The sequence below is a fragment of the Hippopotamus amphibius genome, chromosome 8 (assembly GCF_030028045.1).
Source record: "Hippopotamus amphibius kiboko isolate mHipAmp2 chromosome 8, mHipAmp2.hap2, whole genome shotgun sequence".
In the NCBI taxonomy this organism is placed as follows: domain Eukaryota; kingdom Metazoa; phylum Chordata; class Mammalia; order Artiodactyla; family Hippopotamidae; genus Hippopotamus; species Hippopotamus amphibius.
In genome coordinates, this window is record NC_080193.1 from 20,369,880 (window position 1) to 20,389,415 (window position 19,536).

The 19,536-nt window shown below is 59.8% G+C and overlaps 1 protein-coding gene across 16 annotated transcripts in view; it reads right to left on the minus strand.

Annotated features, from left to right (window-relative positions):
• The window catches only part of PITPNM2 (phosphatidylinositol transfer protein membrane associated 2), a 152,090-nt gene that overhangs the window by 8,085 nt on the left and 124,469 nt on the right, over positions 1-19,536 (minus strand). For 11 of the 16 annotated variants that reach the window (XM_057746650.1, XM_057746638.1, XM_057746642.1 and 8 more), the window contains 14 exons: positions 19,127-19,341; positions 17,628-17,749; positions 14,852-15,079; positions 12,246-12,554; positions 10,766-10,861; positions 8,799-8,903; positions 8,572-8,642; positions 5,234-5,481; positions 4,616-4,805; positions 4,358-4,477; positions 3,578-3,783; positions 2,917-3,095; positions 1,352-1,522; positions 619-768 (listed from right to left, as the gene is read on the minus strand). In XM_057746650.1, coding sequence (XP_057602633.1) covers positions 619-768; positions 1,352-1,522; positions 2,917-3,095; positions 3,578-3,783; positions 4,358-4,477; positions 4,616-4,805; positions 5,234-5,481; positions 8,572-8,642; positions 8,799-8,903; positions 10,766-10,861; positions 12,246-12,554; positions 14,852-15,079; positions 17,628-17,749; positions 19,127-19,341 — 2,410 coding nt within the window. Of the gene's footprint in view, positions 1-618; positions 769-1,351; positions 1,523-2,916; positions 3,096-3,577; positions 3,784-4,357; positions 4,478-4,615; positions 4,806-5,233; positions 5,482-8,139; positions 8,310-8,571; positions 8,643-8,798; positions 8,904-10,765; positions 10,862-12,245; positions 12,555-14,851; positions 15,080-17,627; positions 17,750-19,126; positions 19,342-19,536 lie in introns of those variants that run through there. The other 5 variants (XM_057746653.1, XM_057746651.1, XM_057746652.1 and 2 more) reach the window with 3 other exon arrangements.

Below are 19,536 nucleotides of genomic sequence, written 5' to 3' on the forward strand. Positions count from 1 at the left end.
GGATGCCCTGTGCGGAGGGCTGAGAAAGAGACAACCCGTCCCTCACACACGGGCCATATCGAGCCAGCCCCGAATGCCCATCTGGGGACAAAGGCAGGTGCTGAGGGCTCGAGCCAGGCGCACCTGGGCCCGGGCTGAGAACAGGACTTGGCTACAGGACCCCCATCTAGACGGGGTGCAGGAGGTGCCTGGACCTCCTCAGGGAGGGAGGGAGTGGGGCCCTGAGAATGCAACCCCTGGCCAGGACTGAAGGCTTCTCCTGGGAGGGCAGGTGAGTCCCAGCAGGCGCGAGGCCTCACCCCGACTCCTTGCTGCCCCTCTGCTAGCCTCACAAATGGTGGAGAGAGCCCTCGGACTGACCCCTGTGCTGGGTGACCCTGGGACAGCTGCTTCCCTCTCTGGGGTCCTGGGCCTCCTCTGCTTTGGGTCCCCTCCCCGCTCTGCCCAGTGCGCACAGAGGAGGTGTCCAGTCTGCTCCCAGGGACCTGTCCTGCCTGGTCCCTGCTCCTCGCCACCAGTCCCACAAACTCTGGGTGGCCAGGGAGGGCATGGGGGTCCCTGAGGACCAGCGATCAGCCAGCGAAGCAGATGCAACCACGAGCAGGAAGGGTTACACACACTCAGCACAGCCCGGGCTCGGGCGGGGCCCGTCTTGCCAGGTGAGCGCGGGAACGGGGATACTGGTTTCCAGGAAGCCGTCCCCGTGAGGGAGAGGGGCCAGGGGGCCGCCCTCCAGGACCAGCTCGGGGTTTCTCTGCACGGTCTCTACTGGAGGCAGACGGGGAGAGAACAGAGGACAAGAACAGACACTCGTGTGGACGCTCCAACACAGACACGCAGGGCTCCTCAAGGACCACGACATGACAGGACTGGGACACACGGGGAACCGGTGGGACGGGTCATTCCCGGGGAGGGACGAGAGTGGACCCCGGGCAGCCCTCATTCACGCTCCCTGCCCCCTGATCTTCCGCTCCATCTCCAGGCCAGGTGACCCTGAGGCTCTGGGCCAGTCGCCTGCCATGGGGCCCCTTCACAGGGCAGGACCACGGCCCAGACTCTGCCAGGGGCCCTCAGGTCCTCAGGTCTGCCTTGGCCGGGCAGTGGGGAGGGGAGCGTGGGGGGGTGGGGGGGGGGAGGCGGTCAGGCTTCGGCCTATGAAGCTGTCTCAGCTCCCACCTCCCTGGGGTTGGCGGACCTGATGCACCTGCACCTACACCAGGCGTCCAGCTTCTAAGGTGTTCCGTGCTGGCCGCCCCTCCCCGCAGGGCAGGGCCACCCCTGGCCTGGGGCACCCTAGGAGCGGGGCCAACTCCCACCCTCCCCCAGAGCCGAGGGCCGGCGGGGCTCTCACCCAGCAGCGTGGAGCAGCCGTCCCCCAGCGGGTAGCGCTGGTAGCGGGGGATGCTGAAAGGCGGCAGGGCGTGGAATCGCCGCTCCAACAGCGGCTCCAGGCGCGAGGCCGAGGGGTCGGCGGGGTGGAAGAGGTTGTAGACTTGCTGGCAGGCTGGCCGCAGCTGGAAAACTGTGGGGCGGAGGGGGCGGGAGTCGCAGAGCCTGGAGCTAGCTCCGCCCTCAGGAGGCGGGGCCTAGAGGAGGCTGAGGTTGGGGGAGGCTGGGGGAGGTGAGGTGAGGTGGGGTGGGGTGGGGTGGGGGTTGGGGATACGGAGAAACCCCAAAAGTGTATCCACTTGGGATTCTGTTTGGGCCACTATCCCTTTATGAACCAAATTTGTTTTAATTGAAAAAGTTATAATGACAGTGGCTAAAAAAAATTAAGTACATAAATATATATGATAAAAGACGTATAACGGAGAGCTCCCTTTCACCCCAGAGGCGAGGCTGGAGCCTCACCGGCAACTTTTGGGAGGCTCACGCGCATGCGCAGCCAGAGCCGGGTGGAGTCCATCTGCCCAGATTGGAAATGTCTCTAGGCTGTGCGATGGGGCTGCGCTTCCGAACACGTCGTAGTTGTTGGGAAGATTATGTGAATATAAGTATAAACTATCAGTAGTATATATCTCACTTGTAAAAGTACACACAAACAGGAACATAATCTATGCTTGTTGAACTTGGCGGTTTTTTTTTTCATTTAACACAAAAAATATTGGGAGTCTTTCATATCAGCACTCCAGTTCTGCCCCACTCTTTTGAACTGTGACGGCATATTGCATTACACGGCTGTGCTGCAACTTGATTGAACCAGCCCACATCCCGTGTAGTTTGGTTCTGCTTTTTCACGATTACAGATGACATTGCCCTAACATCAGTGTCTCTCTGAGTCTGTGCACTTATACGGAAGCCACTGCTTCCTTGCTCTTGGGCAAGTGTCTATGCCTCTCTGAGCCTCAGTTTCCCCCTGGGGGCCCTGCACAGCTCCTGTAAGGTGGCAGGGTCCCTGGGCCGCCCTGGTTGATCCTGGGGTCCCTGGGCAGGGACCGCTGCTCTGACGGCTGCTTAGCCCACATGTTCTGCCTCCCTGTGTGGGCAGCCAGGAGGAGGAGCCTGGAGCGGCATGGCTGTGGTCCCTCTGGGGCTGGGAGGGCACCCCATCGAGGAGACTTTGGGGGTGCCTGGCTTCACACCTCCTCCTTATGGGAAGACCTTGGGCCTGGGAGACAGGGTCTGTCCCCATCTGATCCTGAGGCAGCCCCTTCCATCACTTGGACCTCAGCTCGCAAGGGTGCCTTGGAGATTAAATGAAACAGCGTGTTGGGAAATGGGACCAGAGACTGAGCTGCTCAAGCTGGAGCACAGGAGAGCGGTGGGCCCTTGGTTGGGGGGCACATGCAGAAAGGAGGTGGACGCAGGAAGGGGCCTGGGATGTGGCCATGGCCTCGTGACAGGGGTTCACTGAGACCCTCTGCCCAGCTCATGCCCCTCCCCCCTGCCTTGCCCCTCCCCTGCAGGGGCTCTTACCATCCAGGGAGGGGATGACAGTCTTCCTCAAGGCCAGGACTAGCCCCAGTGGGCACCCGAAGAGGAAGAGGTCAGCGATCTCAAAGTCGAACTTGCCCACGGCCCCTGCGCCGTCCAGCATGGTGGAGCTGCTTGAGCGGCGGGAGCTGGGCTCGTTCCTCAGCACGCTGGCGTGCAGGCTGCAGACGTGGGGATGAACGAGGTCACAGCACGGCCCTTCTCGGGGCTAGCCTGCCCTCAGCCTCCTGAGAGAGGCTCCTCCGGGGTCTTCAGGCCCACACGAGGCTTGGCCCCTGTGTGGTCCTGTGAGTGCAGCTGTCCAGCACCTGCTGGGACACTTGTGGTGACAGCAGGTCCCAACCTCTCTGGGGAGCCCACTGCCTCTGGGACAGCCCTGCCCGGGACCACACCACCCCTGGTCAGTTCTGCCCCCTGACTCTGCCATCCCCCCTTCCCCAGCCCTGCTCAGTCTGTTCGCTCTGACTCAAGGTGGCCCCAGTCATGTACGAGACCACAAATGCACCCAATAAGCCAGCTTCTCCTGGCTAACGAGCCGTGGCCCAGTCTGGGGATCCCAGGACCCTCACGTTGGCCATCGGCACAACCTGATTCATGTCTTCACTTCTGAGTCACCCCTCCATCGTAGAGTCCCCATCCTCACCTGGACAGGAAGGCCTGGTGCTGCTGGATGGTGTCCAGCTCGTAGGTGGACGAGTCACTCCTCTTGCGGGGCAGCTGCCGTTTTGGGTCCTCAGCGCCGTTGCTTCGGGGGATGTCGATGTTGCTGCGGCTCAGGTGCCGGCTGCTCTCCAGGTTGCCGCCAGGTGCCGCATTGCCCATCGTGCCCGGGGACAGCAGGTCAGTGTCCTGGAACGGCCCCATGCAGGCTCACTGCCCGCTGGCCACTGGCCTGGCCCCCTCTTCAGTGTCCTGGGAACCGTGTTTGCCCTCCTGACTCCAGGCCCACCGGCCACTGCTCAGCAGCCTCTCACCCAAGCCGGGGAGGGAAAAGCCCTGTCCCTCTGTGCCCCACGGTCCCCACCAGTCTTCACGCCCAGCCTGGCCTGTCCACCTGGGCCTTGCTGATCTCCCACTGATCCTGCCGCCTCGCCCGGCCTGCCAGGCCGTTTGCTATTCTGCAGCAGAGGGACCGTGGGTCCTCTCTCCTGCTGGGAAGCTCAGCGGACCCACCCCCCACAGTAGGTCTGCTCCACGCAGCGCAGACCCTGCTTCCCTGCCTGCTAAAGCCGCCTCACTCCTAGGCTGGGCCGCGACGCAGCTGTTCACCTGCTCCACGCGTCTGCCCCCTGCCTCTGGGCACCTGTGTCGGCAACCTCTGCCCTTCTGTTTTACCGCAGGCCTCTGGGATGTGTGGAGCCAGAGGGGGACACAGTCCCCACCCTAGAGGTCCCCGGCTCTGGGGGCTGGGGGCACCGAGTACCTGCACGCTGGCCACACTGCCCCGGCGGCTGCTGCTCTGACTCTCAGACACCGGCTGGTTGCTGCAGCATAAGGCATCGAACGCCAGGATACCCCCGACACAGTCCCCGATCAGGCAGACCTGGAGGGGGAGAGGCCCAGGGGCCTGAGCGCCCGCCCTGCCTGCTGGGCTGCTGGCTGGGGAGAGTCCTGGGCCGGACGACCAGGCCAGCCCACCCTGCAGGGTTCCTGTCTTCCCGTCCCCCACCCCACGACTCACCTGCCCGTTGAAGGTCATGCCCTCCTGGGACTTGATAAAGTCCCCGTAGGCGAGGTTGGCCCGCTGAATCACTGTGGCAACGGCCTCCTGGTACTGGGGTGAGGAGGTTGCCAGCAGGGGCAGGGCGGCCAAGGGAATGTGGTCCTGGCTGCTGGACAGACAGCCTTCATCGTGGCTGTAGGGGCTGAGGCTGGGGGAGGGGGACCAGTCAGGAGAGAGCAGGTGGCCTCAGCTCAGCCCAACGGGCCCCTCTCCCCTGACCTGAGCAGCAGACCAGGAGCTGCCCGACACCCTGACAGCCTCAGCTCTGACTCGGCACACCTCGTGGGGACACTTCCAGGCCAGGCTCGGGGAACAGGCCGGGGAGTAAGGCTGGTATCTCAGAGGCAGGTCAGCATCCCCATATCACAGATGTGGAAACTGAGGCTCAGCTTTGGGCCCCAGGCCCTCCTGGACTCTAACCTCAGCCATCGGCATAGGTTTTACCGCCTCCCAGCAGCACGGGCTAGACAGTGGGTTTGGATGTCGGGACCGTGGCCCCGACGCTGCAGGGTGGCGGGGGTCTCCTAACCCTCAGGGGCAGGGGAGGGGCAGGTGGCAGCGGGCCTGGGCACTCACTCGGAGACGAGGGCGAAGGCATCAGAGCAGATGGGGGGGCAGGGCACCAGGCGGATGGCGAGGTGGCCCAGGGCGCTGGGGTAATGCACGCGCATGACGGTGTCGAACACGGTGGCGATGGTGTTGGCGTCGCCCTGCTTGGAGCTGGGGTCCCCGGCGCCTGTGTCCAGGATGGTGCCTCCGTGCAGCAGCAGCAGCAGCACGTGGATCTTGGAGGGCGGCGCGGCCAGCGGCGGGCTGACCTCGTCCTGTGTGGGCGGGGGAGTGGGCGTCAACTCCCTGGGGACCCGGCTCCTTGCCGAGGCTTCTGTGGCACGGGAGGGAGGCCCAATCGCTCCCTCTGAGAACCCTGACCTCAGTCCCTCCGCTCTGGGGCCTGGTGCCGGCACCTCAAGCCCCTCCCTTGGGGAGGCCCAGCTGCTCCTTCCCCTCCTCTCTGCGTGCAGCCCTGTTCCCTGCCGGCCTGACCAGGGCACAGAGGACACGGAAGGAGAAGCATAAACTCCACTCCCCATCTGGGGGCCCAGGGGGGGCTTCTGAGGCTTCCGGCCTTGGGGAGGAGGTAGAGGCTCAGCCCTGAGCGGGCCTTTGGGGCCTGCCTGCCCTCCGTGTGTCTGTGTCCAGACGTCGGTCTGTCATAGGCTCACTTAAGAGGGGCTGGGGAGGGGACTTCCCTGGTGGTCCAGGGAACCCACCTTCCAATGCTGGGGACACGGGTTCGATCCCTGGTTGGGGAACTAAGATCCCATATGCCGCGGGGCACCCAAGCCTGCAGTACAACTAGAGAGAAGCCTGCACCACAACTAGAGAGAAGCCTGCATGCCGCAACGAAGACCCAATGCAGGAAAAAAAAAAAATCTGAGGCAAACAATTAAAAGGAAATAAAAAGAAAGAAAGAAAAAGAGGGGCTGGGGTCAGGGATTCAGCTGCTCCGTGGCAGCTCTGACCTCGCGCTCCATCCACATGGGCCCTCCCGCGCTGCCCCTGGCCCCCGGCCTCTAGGCCCTGCCATTCCCGGACTCTCTCTAAGACCAAGTCCTCAAGAGCAGAGATGTCCCAGAGGTGGCAGAGCCCAGCATCTTAGAGCGGGAGGGCTACGCAGGTGTGTCTATCTGAACTCCCCTCATTTGTGAGGGTCACGCCCCCACCTCTTGCTGGTCAGCCCTGCTTGTGAGGTCCAAGTAAGGCTTGCACACATCCACAATGGGAATGGAACTGGTTCACTTAGAGACGAGGTGGCCCAGAGAGACCAAGGGACTTGTCTAATGTCACACAGCACGTCACTGCCAAGCTGGACTGGAACCCAGAGCTCCTGCCACCAGCTCAGTGCTCTCCTGCTACCCCAGGCTGCGGCCCCATCCCCAGGGGCCTCTCCCTGTCCCTGGCTTCTGAGGTGTGACTGTGGGAGGCCAGGGCCAGGGCCCAAGAGGAACCACAGGTGAGTCCTTGCTGCGCCCATATCACGGGGGGGAGGCCAGGGGGGCGGGGAAGGGAGCCGAAGAGAGGGCCCTGTCCCGAAGGAACTAAGGAGCAGAACAGGGGCTGAAGCCATCTGGAGGGCCCGTGGGGGGTCAGCTCGCCCTGAACTGGGGCATCAGCAGCAGGACCCAAGGGTCAACACAGAGCCCAAGAGCGGGGTGGGCCGTGCGGGCACAGAACCCAGGGGCCTGCGAGGCCACCAGGAACGGTCAGTCTGGGCTGGGAGCCACTGAACAGCAGAGGGCTTCGGTGGGAGGAAGGCTGGTGGGCGGTACCGGGCCTGGGGTGGAGGAAAGGCTGGGCTCCCTCAGTCCCCAAGAGGGGGCTGGTCATCGGCGGGTCGTGGGCCACAGGGCCTGGGCAGGGATGCGTGCCCAGCAGAGCTTGGGACCGACTCCCGTCTCCATACGAGGGCTGCCCACGGCCGGCCGGCCTGGGCGGTACTGAACTCACAGCCCAAGGCAGGGTGGGGTCATTGGCTGCCCAGACCACAGGCCAGGACGGAAGCACCAAATGGTCTCAAGGACTGATCAACACAGCCAGGCGAGGGGCTCGTGGAAGGAACATCTTACAGCAGCCTCCCGGTCACCCTGACGTGGCCCCTCGTCACCAGGGACAGGCAGGGCTGGGCGGTGGGGGGCTGAGAGAATCCTGCCCGTGCCTGGCTGCTGGGACCCAGCACTGGAGGCCGGGGACTCTTCAGGAACCCGGCAGGCCAGTCCGAGACACAGCTTTCCTCCCATTCAAACTGCTCTCTACAGGGGCACACCCTGCCCAAGACTCGAACCCCAGTGGGAACTGAGCCCTCGGGAGGTGGGGCAACATGACAGGGCCTGGGAGCCAGCTCTGGAGAGCCCGGGGTCCCCATCAGTGACTCGATAAAGCCATCTGTCTTCCGCGAGGCTGCGAGAGGTGCTCCGGTTTGGGGGCTGTTGCCAGCAAAGGGATCTGACTCTGGGTGGCAGTGTCCCAGAACCAGGGCTGGGTTCAAATGCACATCCCCAGGCAGATCCAGAGCCCAAGGGCCTTTCTGCCCCTCCCCAGGGGGGCCGTCAGAGCTGTGTGCGGCGCTGTAGACAGGGAGGGAACTCCGTCTGCTTTGTCTCCGTTAATTGGCAATTGGAAATCAACTCCCCTGTCCCAGTTACCCTTCTAGATAAGCCTGCTTCAACCTCAGATCTCAAAGAGAACCCCAAGGGGAAGAGGGTGGTGTGGATGCACCCCTCCCCAGTCCAAACTCCCCAGAGGTCCTGGGTCCCCTCCACCTTGGGCAGCTAGAGGCCAGAGCAGTGCGGTGACCACAGCGTGTGACAGCCCCACTCCGTCCAGGCTCCTGCCCCAATGCAAACAGCTCTGACCACCCACAGGTGGAGGAGGAGAAGGGGCGTGAGCTCCACGCAAAGAACCCCCGAAGCGGACACAGGCGCTCTACCAGGACAGCTTTATTGCACACTGAGAGCCCTTCCTGCCCCCAGCGGGGCGGCCACCTCCAGCCACATCACTTCTGCCTAGATGACTTTCGCTTCCTCCCCTTCCATCTTTTTTTCTTCAGGGACTTCGGACAGGCTGAGCACAAGGTGAAGATCTTATGTTTGATCTGGAATTTACAAGTTTCTCATTTTACTTTTCACGGGTGGCGCGGGGTCAAGGCCTTCCTCGGGAGAGCTGTCTGCGGTCCCTACTAGATCTCAGGGTCATCAGAGGGCGTGGGCCCCAGGCCACTCTCCAGTGGTGCCCAGGCCAGTGTGGATGTGAGGCTGTGAGTGTCGGGTTCTGCCCCCACGGCCCCCGTGGGACCGGTCCTTTGCACCCTGTCCCCTCCCCGTGCAGCCCTGGCCCTCCGCCCCCTCGGCACCCACCTCAATGATGTTCAGCTGCTCCACACTGGAGGCCACCCTGAACTCAGGGGCGCCCTGGCGGTACAGGCCATCTGCAACAGAAGCGGTGGCTGCGGTGAGCACAGGCACAGCCCAGGCCCGTCGGACGGAGGCTGTGACTGTGACAAGCAGGGCCCAAGGTGTCCCCCCAACCCTCCTGGGTGCCCGGCAGCTGCCCTCCCCAGGCCCTGCAGCCCCCAGCTGGTTACCTTGTGTGTCCTCTGGCTCAGGGCTTTCGATTTTGTCCATGAGGTCGTTGGAGTTCCACTTGGTGATGTCTTTAGGGAACATTTCCTCTGAATCGGACAGGTCCTCTGGGAAGGAAAGAGAGGAGCTTCAGCACGTGATCAAGGGCAGGGACGGGGGTGGGGGGCTGCTGGGAGGCCCGGCTTCCAGAGGTGGGGGGGTCTGAGTGGCCGCTCTGGGGGCTCCCATGCTTCTCTGGCCCGTGTGCCCCTTCACGCTTGGTTCTACGCTCTCCCTTCCTTAACAGGACGGACACATGGCCACATACTCATGGGGATTGTGTTTTTTAAAAAATTGTGGTAACATTTCACTTAACATAAAATTCACCATTTTAACCATTTTCAAGTAGCATTTAGTCCATTCAAAATGCTGTGCAACCATCAGCTCTATCTAGTTGCAGAGCTTCTCCACCTCCCCCCATGGAAATCCGTTCCCATTAGCAGTCACGCCCATGCCCCCTCTCCTGGCCCCTGGCAACCACTGGTTGACTTTCTGTCCTTAGAGATTTGCCTGTTCCGGGCATTTCCCATACACAGGAGCGTACAGTGTGTGGTCTTTTGTGTCTGGCTTCTGCTACTTTGTGTGGTATTTTTAAGATTCAACCACGTGTCAGTGCTTCATCCCTTTTCATGCCTGAGTCATATTCCATCATACGGAGGGACCACGTTCTGTTTCTCCATCATGTTCCTGGCTGTTTTCGATGTCCACAAACCTACAGCTTAGTGAGAAGCGCTGCTGTGAACAATTCCATCCATGACTCTTGTTTCTGCTTTTCTGAGAACGTCCCCCCACGACCACTGGGTAGGAAGCAGCTGTCTGGACCCTGACACGGGCTGGTCCCTCCTCTGTGGGTCACTGGGACGGTTTCCCCAGGACACTGAGGCTCTGGCATCTCCTGCTCAGCTGTCTCTACTGTTTTCCAGCTTTTTCTAAAGCTTCTACATTACATGTGTCTTTTCCTCATGTCAGGGACACAGCCAGGAGGGGCTCAGCCTCTTGGCCTAGCTGGAGGGGCGTGGGAGTGTGGGATGCCCCAAACACCCTCTCTGCCTTCAGAGAGGCCCCGGGTGCAGAGGCCGGCTCAGGAACCACTTGACCCTAATTCCAGGTCCCCACCCCAGCGCCACACCTGCCTCTGCCCTGCTGTGTGCCTGTGGGCAAGTCCCTGTCCCTTTCTGAGCCTGTGTCCTGCCTTATAAACTGCAAACCTGTCTCCCTGCACCTGTCTGCCAGCCCCTCTTACTTCCTCAAGAGGAAAGACCAAGGTACGAAGCGAGGATGTTTGGTCTGTGCATCTTCCCGGCACAGGTGGGTGATTTATCTGGCTGTTTGCTTGCTGTGGTTATTCTGGGATTCGTGGGAAAATGCGCACTTCATGTATTTTCTGCTTGTTTGTATTTTCTGCAGTTTCTACATTAGATGTGTGTTAATTTAATCATGAAAAGACAGTAATTATGAAAATTAGAAAATCAGAAGCTAGGCTTTTGTAAAGCTTCTTAGGGAATTACTGTTACTATTACTATTTTGGCTACACTGCGCAGCTTGCGGGATCTTAGTTCCCTGACCAAGGATAGAACCTGGGCCACAGCAGTGAAAGCACCAAGTCCTAATCCCTGGAGTGCCAGGGAAATCACTTAGGGAATTAAATTCACATATGGAAAAAATGTCCCCGTCTGACTGTAAATCTATTTGAGGGGGGTGGTTTGAGAGAAGATGTCCCTGCCACACCCAGTGCACAGCCTAATATCAGGGAGTGTGAGACCCCAGACTCCTGGTGACCTCATCTCATCCTGCCCCCACCCCCCACGTCCTGCTGTTCACCCAGAACTTTCCACAGGTAACCCCCACCTTGACTTGCATCCCCCCAACTCTTTCAGGCCCCTCCCCGCCCCTCTTGGGAAGGCCCTCGTGCTTCAGGGTGTCCGCCTACCATGCGCATCAAAGAACTCGTCGTCGGAGCTCTCGTCTGAGTCTCGGGCAATACTCTGCATCCTCCACTCCGAGATGCTGTGGCGGGAAGGACTCGCTGGAAGGCAAAACCCCAGGCTGACTGACCACCCAGCTGCACTGGGATGAGTGGGTGGAGGCAGGCAGGTGCGATGATGCCGGAGCAGGGCCAGGAGGGCTCAGGAGGGGATGAGGTGGCGCAATGAGGGCAGGGCGGCTCTGACTCATCTCCCAGCCCACCTGGCACAATGCAGTCCTGTCCCGGGAGGACGTGGAGGGGAGAGGGTATCAGGTTTGAGGCCAGGACATGCAGTCACCCAGGCCTGGGTCCACTCCTGTGCCCTTGACCTGATCTGCGAGTGAGCCCTCCCACCTTTTCTACCCCCCACACCACTGCGCAGCTTGCAGGATCTTAGTTCCTGCACCAGGGATTGAACCTGGGCCCTGGCAGTAAGAGTGCAGAGTCCTGGGCGTCCTGGGGGCGCAGTGGTTAAGAATCCACCTGCCATTGCAAGGGACACGGGTTCAAGCCCTGGTCCAGGAAGATCCCACATGCCGTGGAGCAACTCAGCCTGTGTGCTACAACTACTGAGCCTGAGCTCTAGAGCCGGTGAGCCACAACTATTGAGCCCATGTGCCACAACTACTGAAGCCCATGCACCTAGAGCCCGTGCTCTGCAACAAGAGAAGCCACCTCAATGAGAAGTCCGTGCACCAAGATGAAGAGTAGTCCCTGCTCGCTGCAACTAGAGAAAGCCCGTACACAGCAACGAAGACCCAACACAGCCAAGAAAAAAGAAAAAAGAAGAGAGTGGAGTCCTAACCACTGGACAACCAGGCAATTCCCAGGAGCGAGCCCCTTGACTCTGCCACTGCACGGCCAACAGACAGGGATGCAGTGGTGGGAGGTGAGATCAAAGGTACCCATGGATCCCTTCAGCACAGCACAAGCCTGGCGTGCGAAAACTCCTGGCTTTTCATACAAAATACCGAGTTTCCCCCATAACCACCGCACTTTCATGTGAGTTCCAGAGCAAGGCCTTTCTGAGCATCCTAAGCCTTTCAGGTTCCTTTGGCCTGGCTGCTCCCTCAGCTGCAGAGGCCCCTCCTGGGTGTGCTGGCTGCAGCCCCCCCAGAGCCCCGCCTCTGCCTTGGAACCCTGGCTCCTCAGAGGTGCCGCCGGCTGGGTCCCAGGAGGGATTGGGAGTGGGGGTCCCATGTGGCCAGCCTGCCTGTCCTACCCGGGCTGCGTGGGTGAGTCCTGGGGAACCCGCTGGGGCCAGGGGATGCCCTGGCTTTCACTCTGAGGCGGAGGCTACAAGGAGGTGACTGGTTCTGACTCCCTACAGGTGTGGCCCGTAGGTCTGAAAGCAGGAGTCCACCTTCAGAGTTAGAACTCCCCAGCAGAGGCATGGGGCTGCCCTGGGAGGGGCTGCCACCCCGCGTGGAGAGAGTAAGCTCACCTCCCCTCTTGGAGGACCGGGACGACTTGGAGGACGTGGACCACTGCTTCTTCAGGCCCCTGCCCACCAGGGGCTCCCCACCGCTGCTGCTGGGTTGGGGGGGCTCCCTGGGGGCCTGGTCCTGGGTGGCCTCGTCCTTGGCCAGCTCTGCGGCCCCCTTGTCATCCTCGTTGAACTGGGCCATCTTTCGGGACAGCATGAGCTGCGCCTCCTTCTCCAGCTCCCGGATGTTGTCCATGTTCAGCCCGTACCACTCGTCCTGCCAGCACCAGGCCTGCCGGTGGGCCCTCACCATCACCTTCCGCAGGCCTGGGGGGACAGGAGAAAGACAGAGAGGCCCGTGTTAGTGCCCACCAGGGACCCCCTAGGCGGGGAGGCACCCCACACTGCAGGTCAGGCTCTGCCCCCCACCCACTGCGTGGCCTCCAGCAAATCACTGCCTCCTGTGACTGTTTCCCTGTGTTTAAATGAGGGGTCTGGCTCACAGGTGGCCTCACAAGCTCACAGTGGCTCTGTAACTGGGGTATGGGGGCTTCCCGAGGTACTGTGTCTGCTCAGAAGCCACGCTGAGTGTGGGGGCGGGTGGAATTCCTGCCTCGAGGGGAGATGGAGGAGGACTTCTTGAGTGTTTCCTATCTCAGAGTCAAGTACACTTCTCGTGTTGAATTTCCCACCGGAAAATCAAGTTCAAGTGTGAAGCACATTGGTCCTTTCTTTTTTAAATAGAATATACACACATACAACATAAAATAAGATATAAAATATGATACAGTAAGATATATAGGAATATATCATATATAGAAAATAAGATAGAAAATAAGATACTTTGAAGGTATAAAGAATAGAAGAACCACAGGGACAGGAAGCAGATGGGGGCCGCCTTGGGTGGGGATGAGAGTGGGGGTGATTGTGAAAGACTCTGGGGGAATGGAATGTTCTAGAACTGTGTTCACTACTCTGCAAACACATTCAAGCTTATGGAACTCAAACTTCTCTTACAACCGATGTAAAATCAGGCCTCAGTAAACTGCTTAAAAAACATTAAGAGGAAATAAAGCATGCCCCTCCCCTCCATACACACCACCCATCGGGGGAGCAGATGTGACCAGTAACACGGAGGCCATTGTCGCCCTCCCAGACACATCTTCCTCCCGCCCCGAAAGGGTCCATCCTGAATTCTGTGTTTATCATTTGCTTTTTTCCTTTGTTTTTCTATAAAACATGTTGGGTTGTTCTACATGTTGTTGACATTGACATGTATGTATCACGCTGCATGTATTTTTCTGCCACTTGCTTTTTTTGGGTGAGTTTCCTGTTTGCTGCTGTATGGTATTTATTTGTTTGAAATACCACATTTTATTTATTCCTTCTCCTGCCAATGGGCCTTTGGCTCACTTTCATTGTTTGTCCGTTTTGCTTTTACCAACCTGCTGCTCAGAACATTCCAGAATGTGCATTTGAGTTTCTCCAGGGGGTAAATCGTCACTGGCTCTTCCACCTGCTTTCCTAGAGAAAGCTGAGCACTTCCTGCGGCGCCCAGCCCGTCCTCGTTCCCAGGCTGGTCTCTGGCGACCCCTCCTCCGGGCTCACCGCCTGATTCCCACCCCCGGCTGCGCTCCGGCCACTCTGCCTCCCCAGCCGTCCTTTCTAAATCCCTTCATTCCCAAAGGCCTGCCTGGGAGAAACTGCCGCTCACCCCTGCTCCTAGGAGGGCGCCTCCAAGCCCTGGGCCGTGGCCTCAGGCACACCACTCTCAGGGTCAGCCAGCACCCACACTGGACAGACCCGTCGGACGAGACGTTACGCCCAGACAAGGGCAGCTGGGACGGGAGATCTGGGTTCAGACCCAGCACTGGCCCTGTGTTTCCTCCTCTGCAAATGGGGATTGGAGGGTGACAGTGGCCACCCTCCCGGGCCATGGAGAGCTGATATGACACCAGTGAAGTATACCATCAGTGCTGTGACTCTGCTCACGTCTACACAGTCACCCGTGCTCTTGGCGTCAACAGGTGTCTGCCTGGGTTCCGCTCCTAGATCGTGGGCCTTAGGGCTAAAGCAGGCCCTGGGCACTGACCTCTGCCCTGACCTAGGGGACAGGGAGGGAGCTGAGGGCTCTGGCACAGGGAAGAGCCTGGGTCGGCACTCGCTGCGCCAGGAAACGCTGGGCATCTGTTGGTCCCCTGTTCCCTAGGCACCTGCTGCAGGCCAGGCTGGTGTGGGTGCGAGGACCCGCGGACGTCCAAGACGCTCCCCCTGGGACTTCCAGCCCAAAGCGGGAGGTAGCGCCGGGGCGGGGCCTGGGGTCTGGCCTCGGGGTGCCGAGAGGTGCCGTGAGCAGCAGGGAGGCAGTCCCCTGGGGCTGCTCCCCGATGGAGGAGTGGGCGTCACATGTTACAAACATCAGCTAGCCCGGAGTGTCTGGGGGCAGGACATACACGCCTGTCGCCTGTAGGTGCTCGGCAAGTGTTTATACGGCCAAGGTTAACCAGGTGGGAAGTTGCATGTGGGCCTTGGGGTCGCCTGTCCAGAGTAAGACAGAGTCCCAGACGCAGAGAGAGGGGGCGGGCAGACAGGGGGACACAGCCGGAGAGGCCGGGCACGCTCACCCGTGTCGTGGATGAACCTCTCAATCTTGGACTGCATGCCCCAGTAGCGGAACTCCACCTTGCAGAGCTTGTAGGCACACATGATGGGGAAGACCTGCTGCTTGTACTCCTCGATCCAGTTCTCAGACAGGGGCCCCCGCTGGGTCTTGGTCGAGTGGAACAGCTTGGGGTCCTCTTCCGTCTTATACTCACTGGGGGGCACGGGGTCCTTGACAATGTCAATGAAATCTACGGGGAGACCCTGTGAGTGACCACTTCTGCCCCAACCTCCACCCCACCCATCCCCGTCCAGTCTCCTCCCCATGTCCCTGCCACCCCCAAATCCTCACAGGACCCCGGGCCTCCACGTGTCACAGGGCCTGACGTGGGCGTGAGGACGCTGCTCTGGTCCACTCTGACCCCAAGCTCCCCCGACTTCAGGACCTGCGTCTTTCTTTGTTGCCTTTTCAAATCATTTCAGCAAACCCCCTGTTTTGTGCACACTTTGCAAAGCAGATAAATAAGGTGATGAGCTGGAGAAGCACGGGGGAGATGAATTTCCATGGAGGATGTGGGATGGGGTGGGGGTGAGTAGAAGAGTAAGCGTCCCAGAAAAGCCGGCATTTCAGCTACAGGAGCAGAACTGTGAGGCCGAGAATGTCCCAGAATGTGACACGACCGGTGCGGGGTGCGGGGTGGGGGCGGTTGGGAAACCACCAGGGTGTCTGCGTGGGGAGGGGTGATGGGGATGCAGCTGGACACATCCGCCATCCCTCACCAGGTTTTGTGCCCAGATGGCACCCTGAAGGAAAGTGGCCCCACAGATGGGCTTTAAGGCTGCTGGCCTGCTAGGAAGCCCCTCCCAGACAGAGCAGCAGGGTGGAGTTCAGACACCAAGTTTGAAGGGCCCAGGGGGAGGCGTCGGGCCTGAGTGGGTCCAGGATGTACCTGAGAGCGGGCAGCAGATGCCATGGGGCTGGGCGCTTGGGAAACAGGACTGGGTGGGGAGGTGTGACAGGGACTCTGGGAAGGAGCACCTCTTATCCCATGGCTCCTCCCCCAAATCAACACCATCCCGCTGGGCTGGCTCCCGAGCGATGCATGTGTTAGACGGGGCTGCGTGCACCCTTCGGTGAGGAGGCACCCAGGACAGGGTCTGTGGCTCAGAGAGCCCTTCTTTCAGATGTGTGGGGGTGATGGCACTTGATCCGGCCCGGGCTGGCGGGCACCGGCACTAGGCTGCGGTTCACAGGCCCCCACCGAAACCGGTGATGGGTCAGAAGCGGCCCGGGGGCAGCAGGATGTGGGGAGGGGGGCACATCCTTCCTGGAGCAGAACACAGGCCCGCCCGCTCAGGCGGGCAGAGGCCACTGAGGGGAGGGCTGGGACTCAGGAACCGGGGCAGGAGGCCTCCGGCGGGGAGCCTGCAGCTGGCCGGACAAGAGCTGCCTGAAGGCCTGCGTCCCGCTGGGCCCTTCCTTCCTGTTACGGGTAGAACGCTTTCCCTCCCAAACTCTTACGTTGGAGTTCTGGCCCCCAGGGCTTCAGAATGTGACCCTATTTGGGGACAAGGTCTTTAAAGAGGTCATCAAATTAAAATGAGGTCACTAGGTGCACCTAATCCAATATAACCAGCGTGCTTATAAAAAGAAGTTTGGCTTAATTAAAAAAAATACAGCTGAAACGAACACAACATTGTAAATCAACTATATACTTCAATTTAAAAAAAAAAAAAAGGAGAAATTCAAATACAGACATGCACGCAGAGAGAACGCTAGGTAAAGATGAAGGCAGAGATCAGGGTGATGTGTATACAAGCCGACGAACGCCAAAGGTTGCCAGCAGCCGCCAGAAGCTAGGGGAGGGGCCCCAACCAATTCTCCTTCAGGGACCCTGGAAGGAGCCAACCCTGCTGACACCTTGACCTTGACTTCTGACCTCCAAAATTGTGAGACAGTAAGTATCTGTTGTTTTTAAGTCCCTTAGTCTGTGGTACTTTGTTCTGGTAGCCCTAGCAAGCTAAGGTATCGCCCAAAGCCCAGTGGGGCTTGAAAACTCCTGCAGGAGGGAGGCGTCTCAGTGAACTGCCCTCCAGGCACCTGAGGCTGCCTGGGAGTTCTCAGCAGGCCTCCAACACCAGCCGTGCACCATCTGAGACCCACAATGGCTTGTTCCTATAGGCCTGGGGGTTGCTGAGATGCTGCTGGCCCACAGATGTGTTTTGCTTGGCTGGCATATTTACAGAGATTTTTAATTAGTTGTCGACATTTAGGAATGGGGAGATTTCACATGAAAACCCTGACTTCTGGCCTCTCTTGAAAAAGATTTCACAAACGGGGCCTGTTTCCCACATGGCAGAGTCAGCTGGAGGGGAGTAGAATAGAGGCCGCCCACAATCCAGGGGACACCGGCCCCACTGTGTGCCACAGCCCCCACCTGGCCTGCTGCCCTCATGCGTGGCTGTCAGTCAGAGGTGGCCCCCAAGCGCACGTGTGCATGTCTGGGGATGGGGACACCTCGAAAGGATGGAGGGCAGGGGCTTGAGTGGGAAACACACTTAGCCTTAGTGGACACATCAGGGAAATGGGGCCGAGGAGATCTGTCTTGCCTCCCCGCAACCCCTCTACCAGCATTGCTTGAACTCTGACCTCCCATCCCAGGACAGGAGCCGGCCTGCAGCCTGCCAGGACTGGAGACCAGGGGCAGAATCAAGGGGCTCAGGGGCAGGGAAACCGGGAACTCGGCCCTGCAGGGCTCCTGCCCTTCCCGGAGTGGGAGCGTCAGGGTGGATGGTTACCGATGGTCAGCTGGTTCTTTTCCACAGGAGACAGGCTGAACACGTTGGGGTTTTCTCCAGCATCCGTTTTATAAAAGGTTTCGATATCGATGGAGAATTTCTCCACAAAAGGGCAAGTGAACCTGTCGGGGAAGGAGAGTATCTATCAGCACCTGAGCTTGGAGGGGTGGCGTGGGTGGCCGGGCGGAGGACGAGGGCCAGAGTGGTGGCTGAGACTCATCCGTCTTGTCCGCCTCCTGGACCTTGCCCTCGTCCCAAGAAGAGCCAAGTCCAGGTTGGGGGCAGGGATTGGTGTAGGGGGAGGAGGGAGTCATCGCAGGAAGTGGCCTGCAGCCCTCTGTCCACGTGTGTGAGGCCTGGTGTGGACACGGGCAAAGGCAGACATGCCACAGGCACAGCTAAGGCGGCACACGGCTGAACGGGCTGAATCTGGACCAGATCTTCGTGTGACGTGCCACCCTGTCCCCCGTCCCCTAGGAAACCAGGTGTGGCAACAGGGAAGCAGCCCCTCTCTCTTGACTGGAGATGAGCTCAGAGGAGGAAAGTGCTGCTGGGAAGAGGAATAAGCTGGCTGGGTCCTCCAGCAAGCTCCAGACCCTCACCGATGGGGAAGGAAGCCCCAGGAGACTCAGGAGGACCCCACTGCTCAGCAAGCGGGTGGCCAGTTGGGAGCAACTTCCTGTCTCTCTCTCTCTCTTTTTAAAAATATGTATTTATTTATTTGGTTGTGTCAGGTCTTAGTTGCGGCAAGACTCTCCATTGCAGCACATGGGCTTCTCTCTAGTTGTGGCACACAGGCTCTAAAGCACGCGGGCTCCATAGTTGCAGCACGTGGGCTAAGTTGCCCCCGTGGCATGTAGGATCTTAGTTCCCCGATCAGGGACTGAACCCACATCCCCTGCAATGGAAGGTGGATTCTTAACCACTGGACCACCAGGGAAGTCCTCTGCATCTCTTCTAACCAAGCAGTGCTCAGCTATATTGGGTCAGGGCCACAGAGTGAAGACCCCCCCCCAACCCCCAGGGGAATCCAAAGAAAGCCCTGCTCAATATGGTTTGTTATAAAACATCATCACAGTCGCTGAAGGTCTCAGGGTTGGAGGGAACTTCTAGGACATCTGGTCTACCCTCAGTTGCCATTTCTTCCCAGCTGGCTGACTGTCCTGCATTCCCAGGCGAACATTAAAGTGAGTTTGTATTCCCTGAGCCTTCCCAGATGCCAAAGGAGTCTCAGATGGCCCTCGCTAGACTCATGCCTTTCTGGTCTCCCCCAGTGGCAGGCTAGGAGGCATCTAGGGGTGTACCCTTCCCTCTCCTGCCTGTTCCCTGAGCGGGAACCTGGGGGACCTTCAGGGTACCACTTAGAATGGAGGCTCAGCTCCCTGGCAGCCAGGGCTCCTCGGGGTGTGGGGATTGAGCCTGTCTGGGGGGCCAGCGCTAGGATCTGTGCCGCAGGGCTGCTTCCCCTGCAGACAGCACGGGGCTGAGGGCGGGCTCACCTGGTTCGGGTGTAGGGGTAGGCGTTCCAGGACTCCTCCACCACCCGCAGGGCCGCCTTGGGCAGGATGGAGCGGAACCAGCTGGGGATGTGCATGCCCACATGGTACACCTTGTGCGTGTACTGCCCGGAGCCTCCAGGGCCGTCCGTGTACGGCCGGTTCTCTAGGATCTCCACACCGCTGCCTTCGCCGTACGTCTCGTTACGGCTCTTCTTCTGTGGGGACAAAAGCGCCAGAGATGTATGGGTCTAGAGCACTCTGCGGAGGGGGCAGGGGCTCAGGAGACCGACCCGAGGGTGCTGAATGCGGGGGGTGAGGCTTTGGTCAATCGGGCTGGCTCCTCCTGTGTCATTTCAGGACACACACCCCCACACACACAAGTAATCACTCCCCCCGCCCCGCCCCGCCAA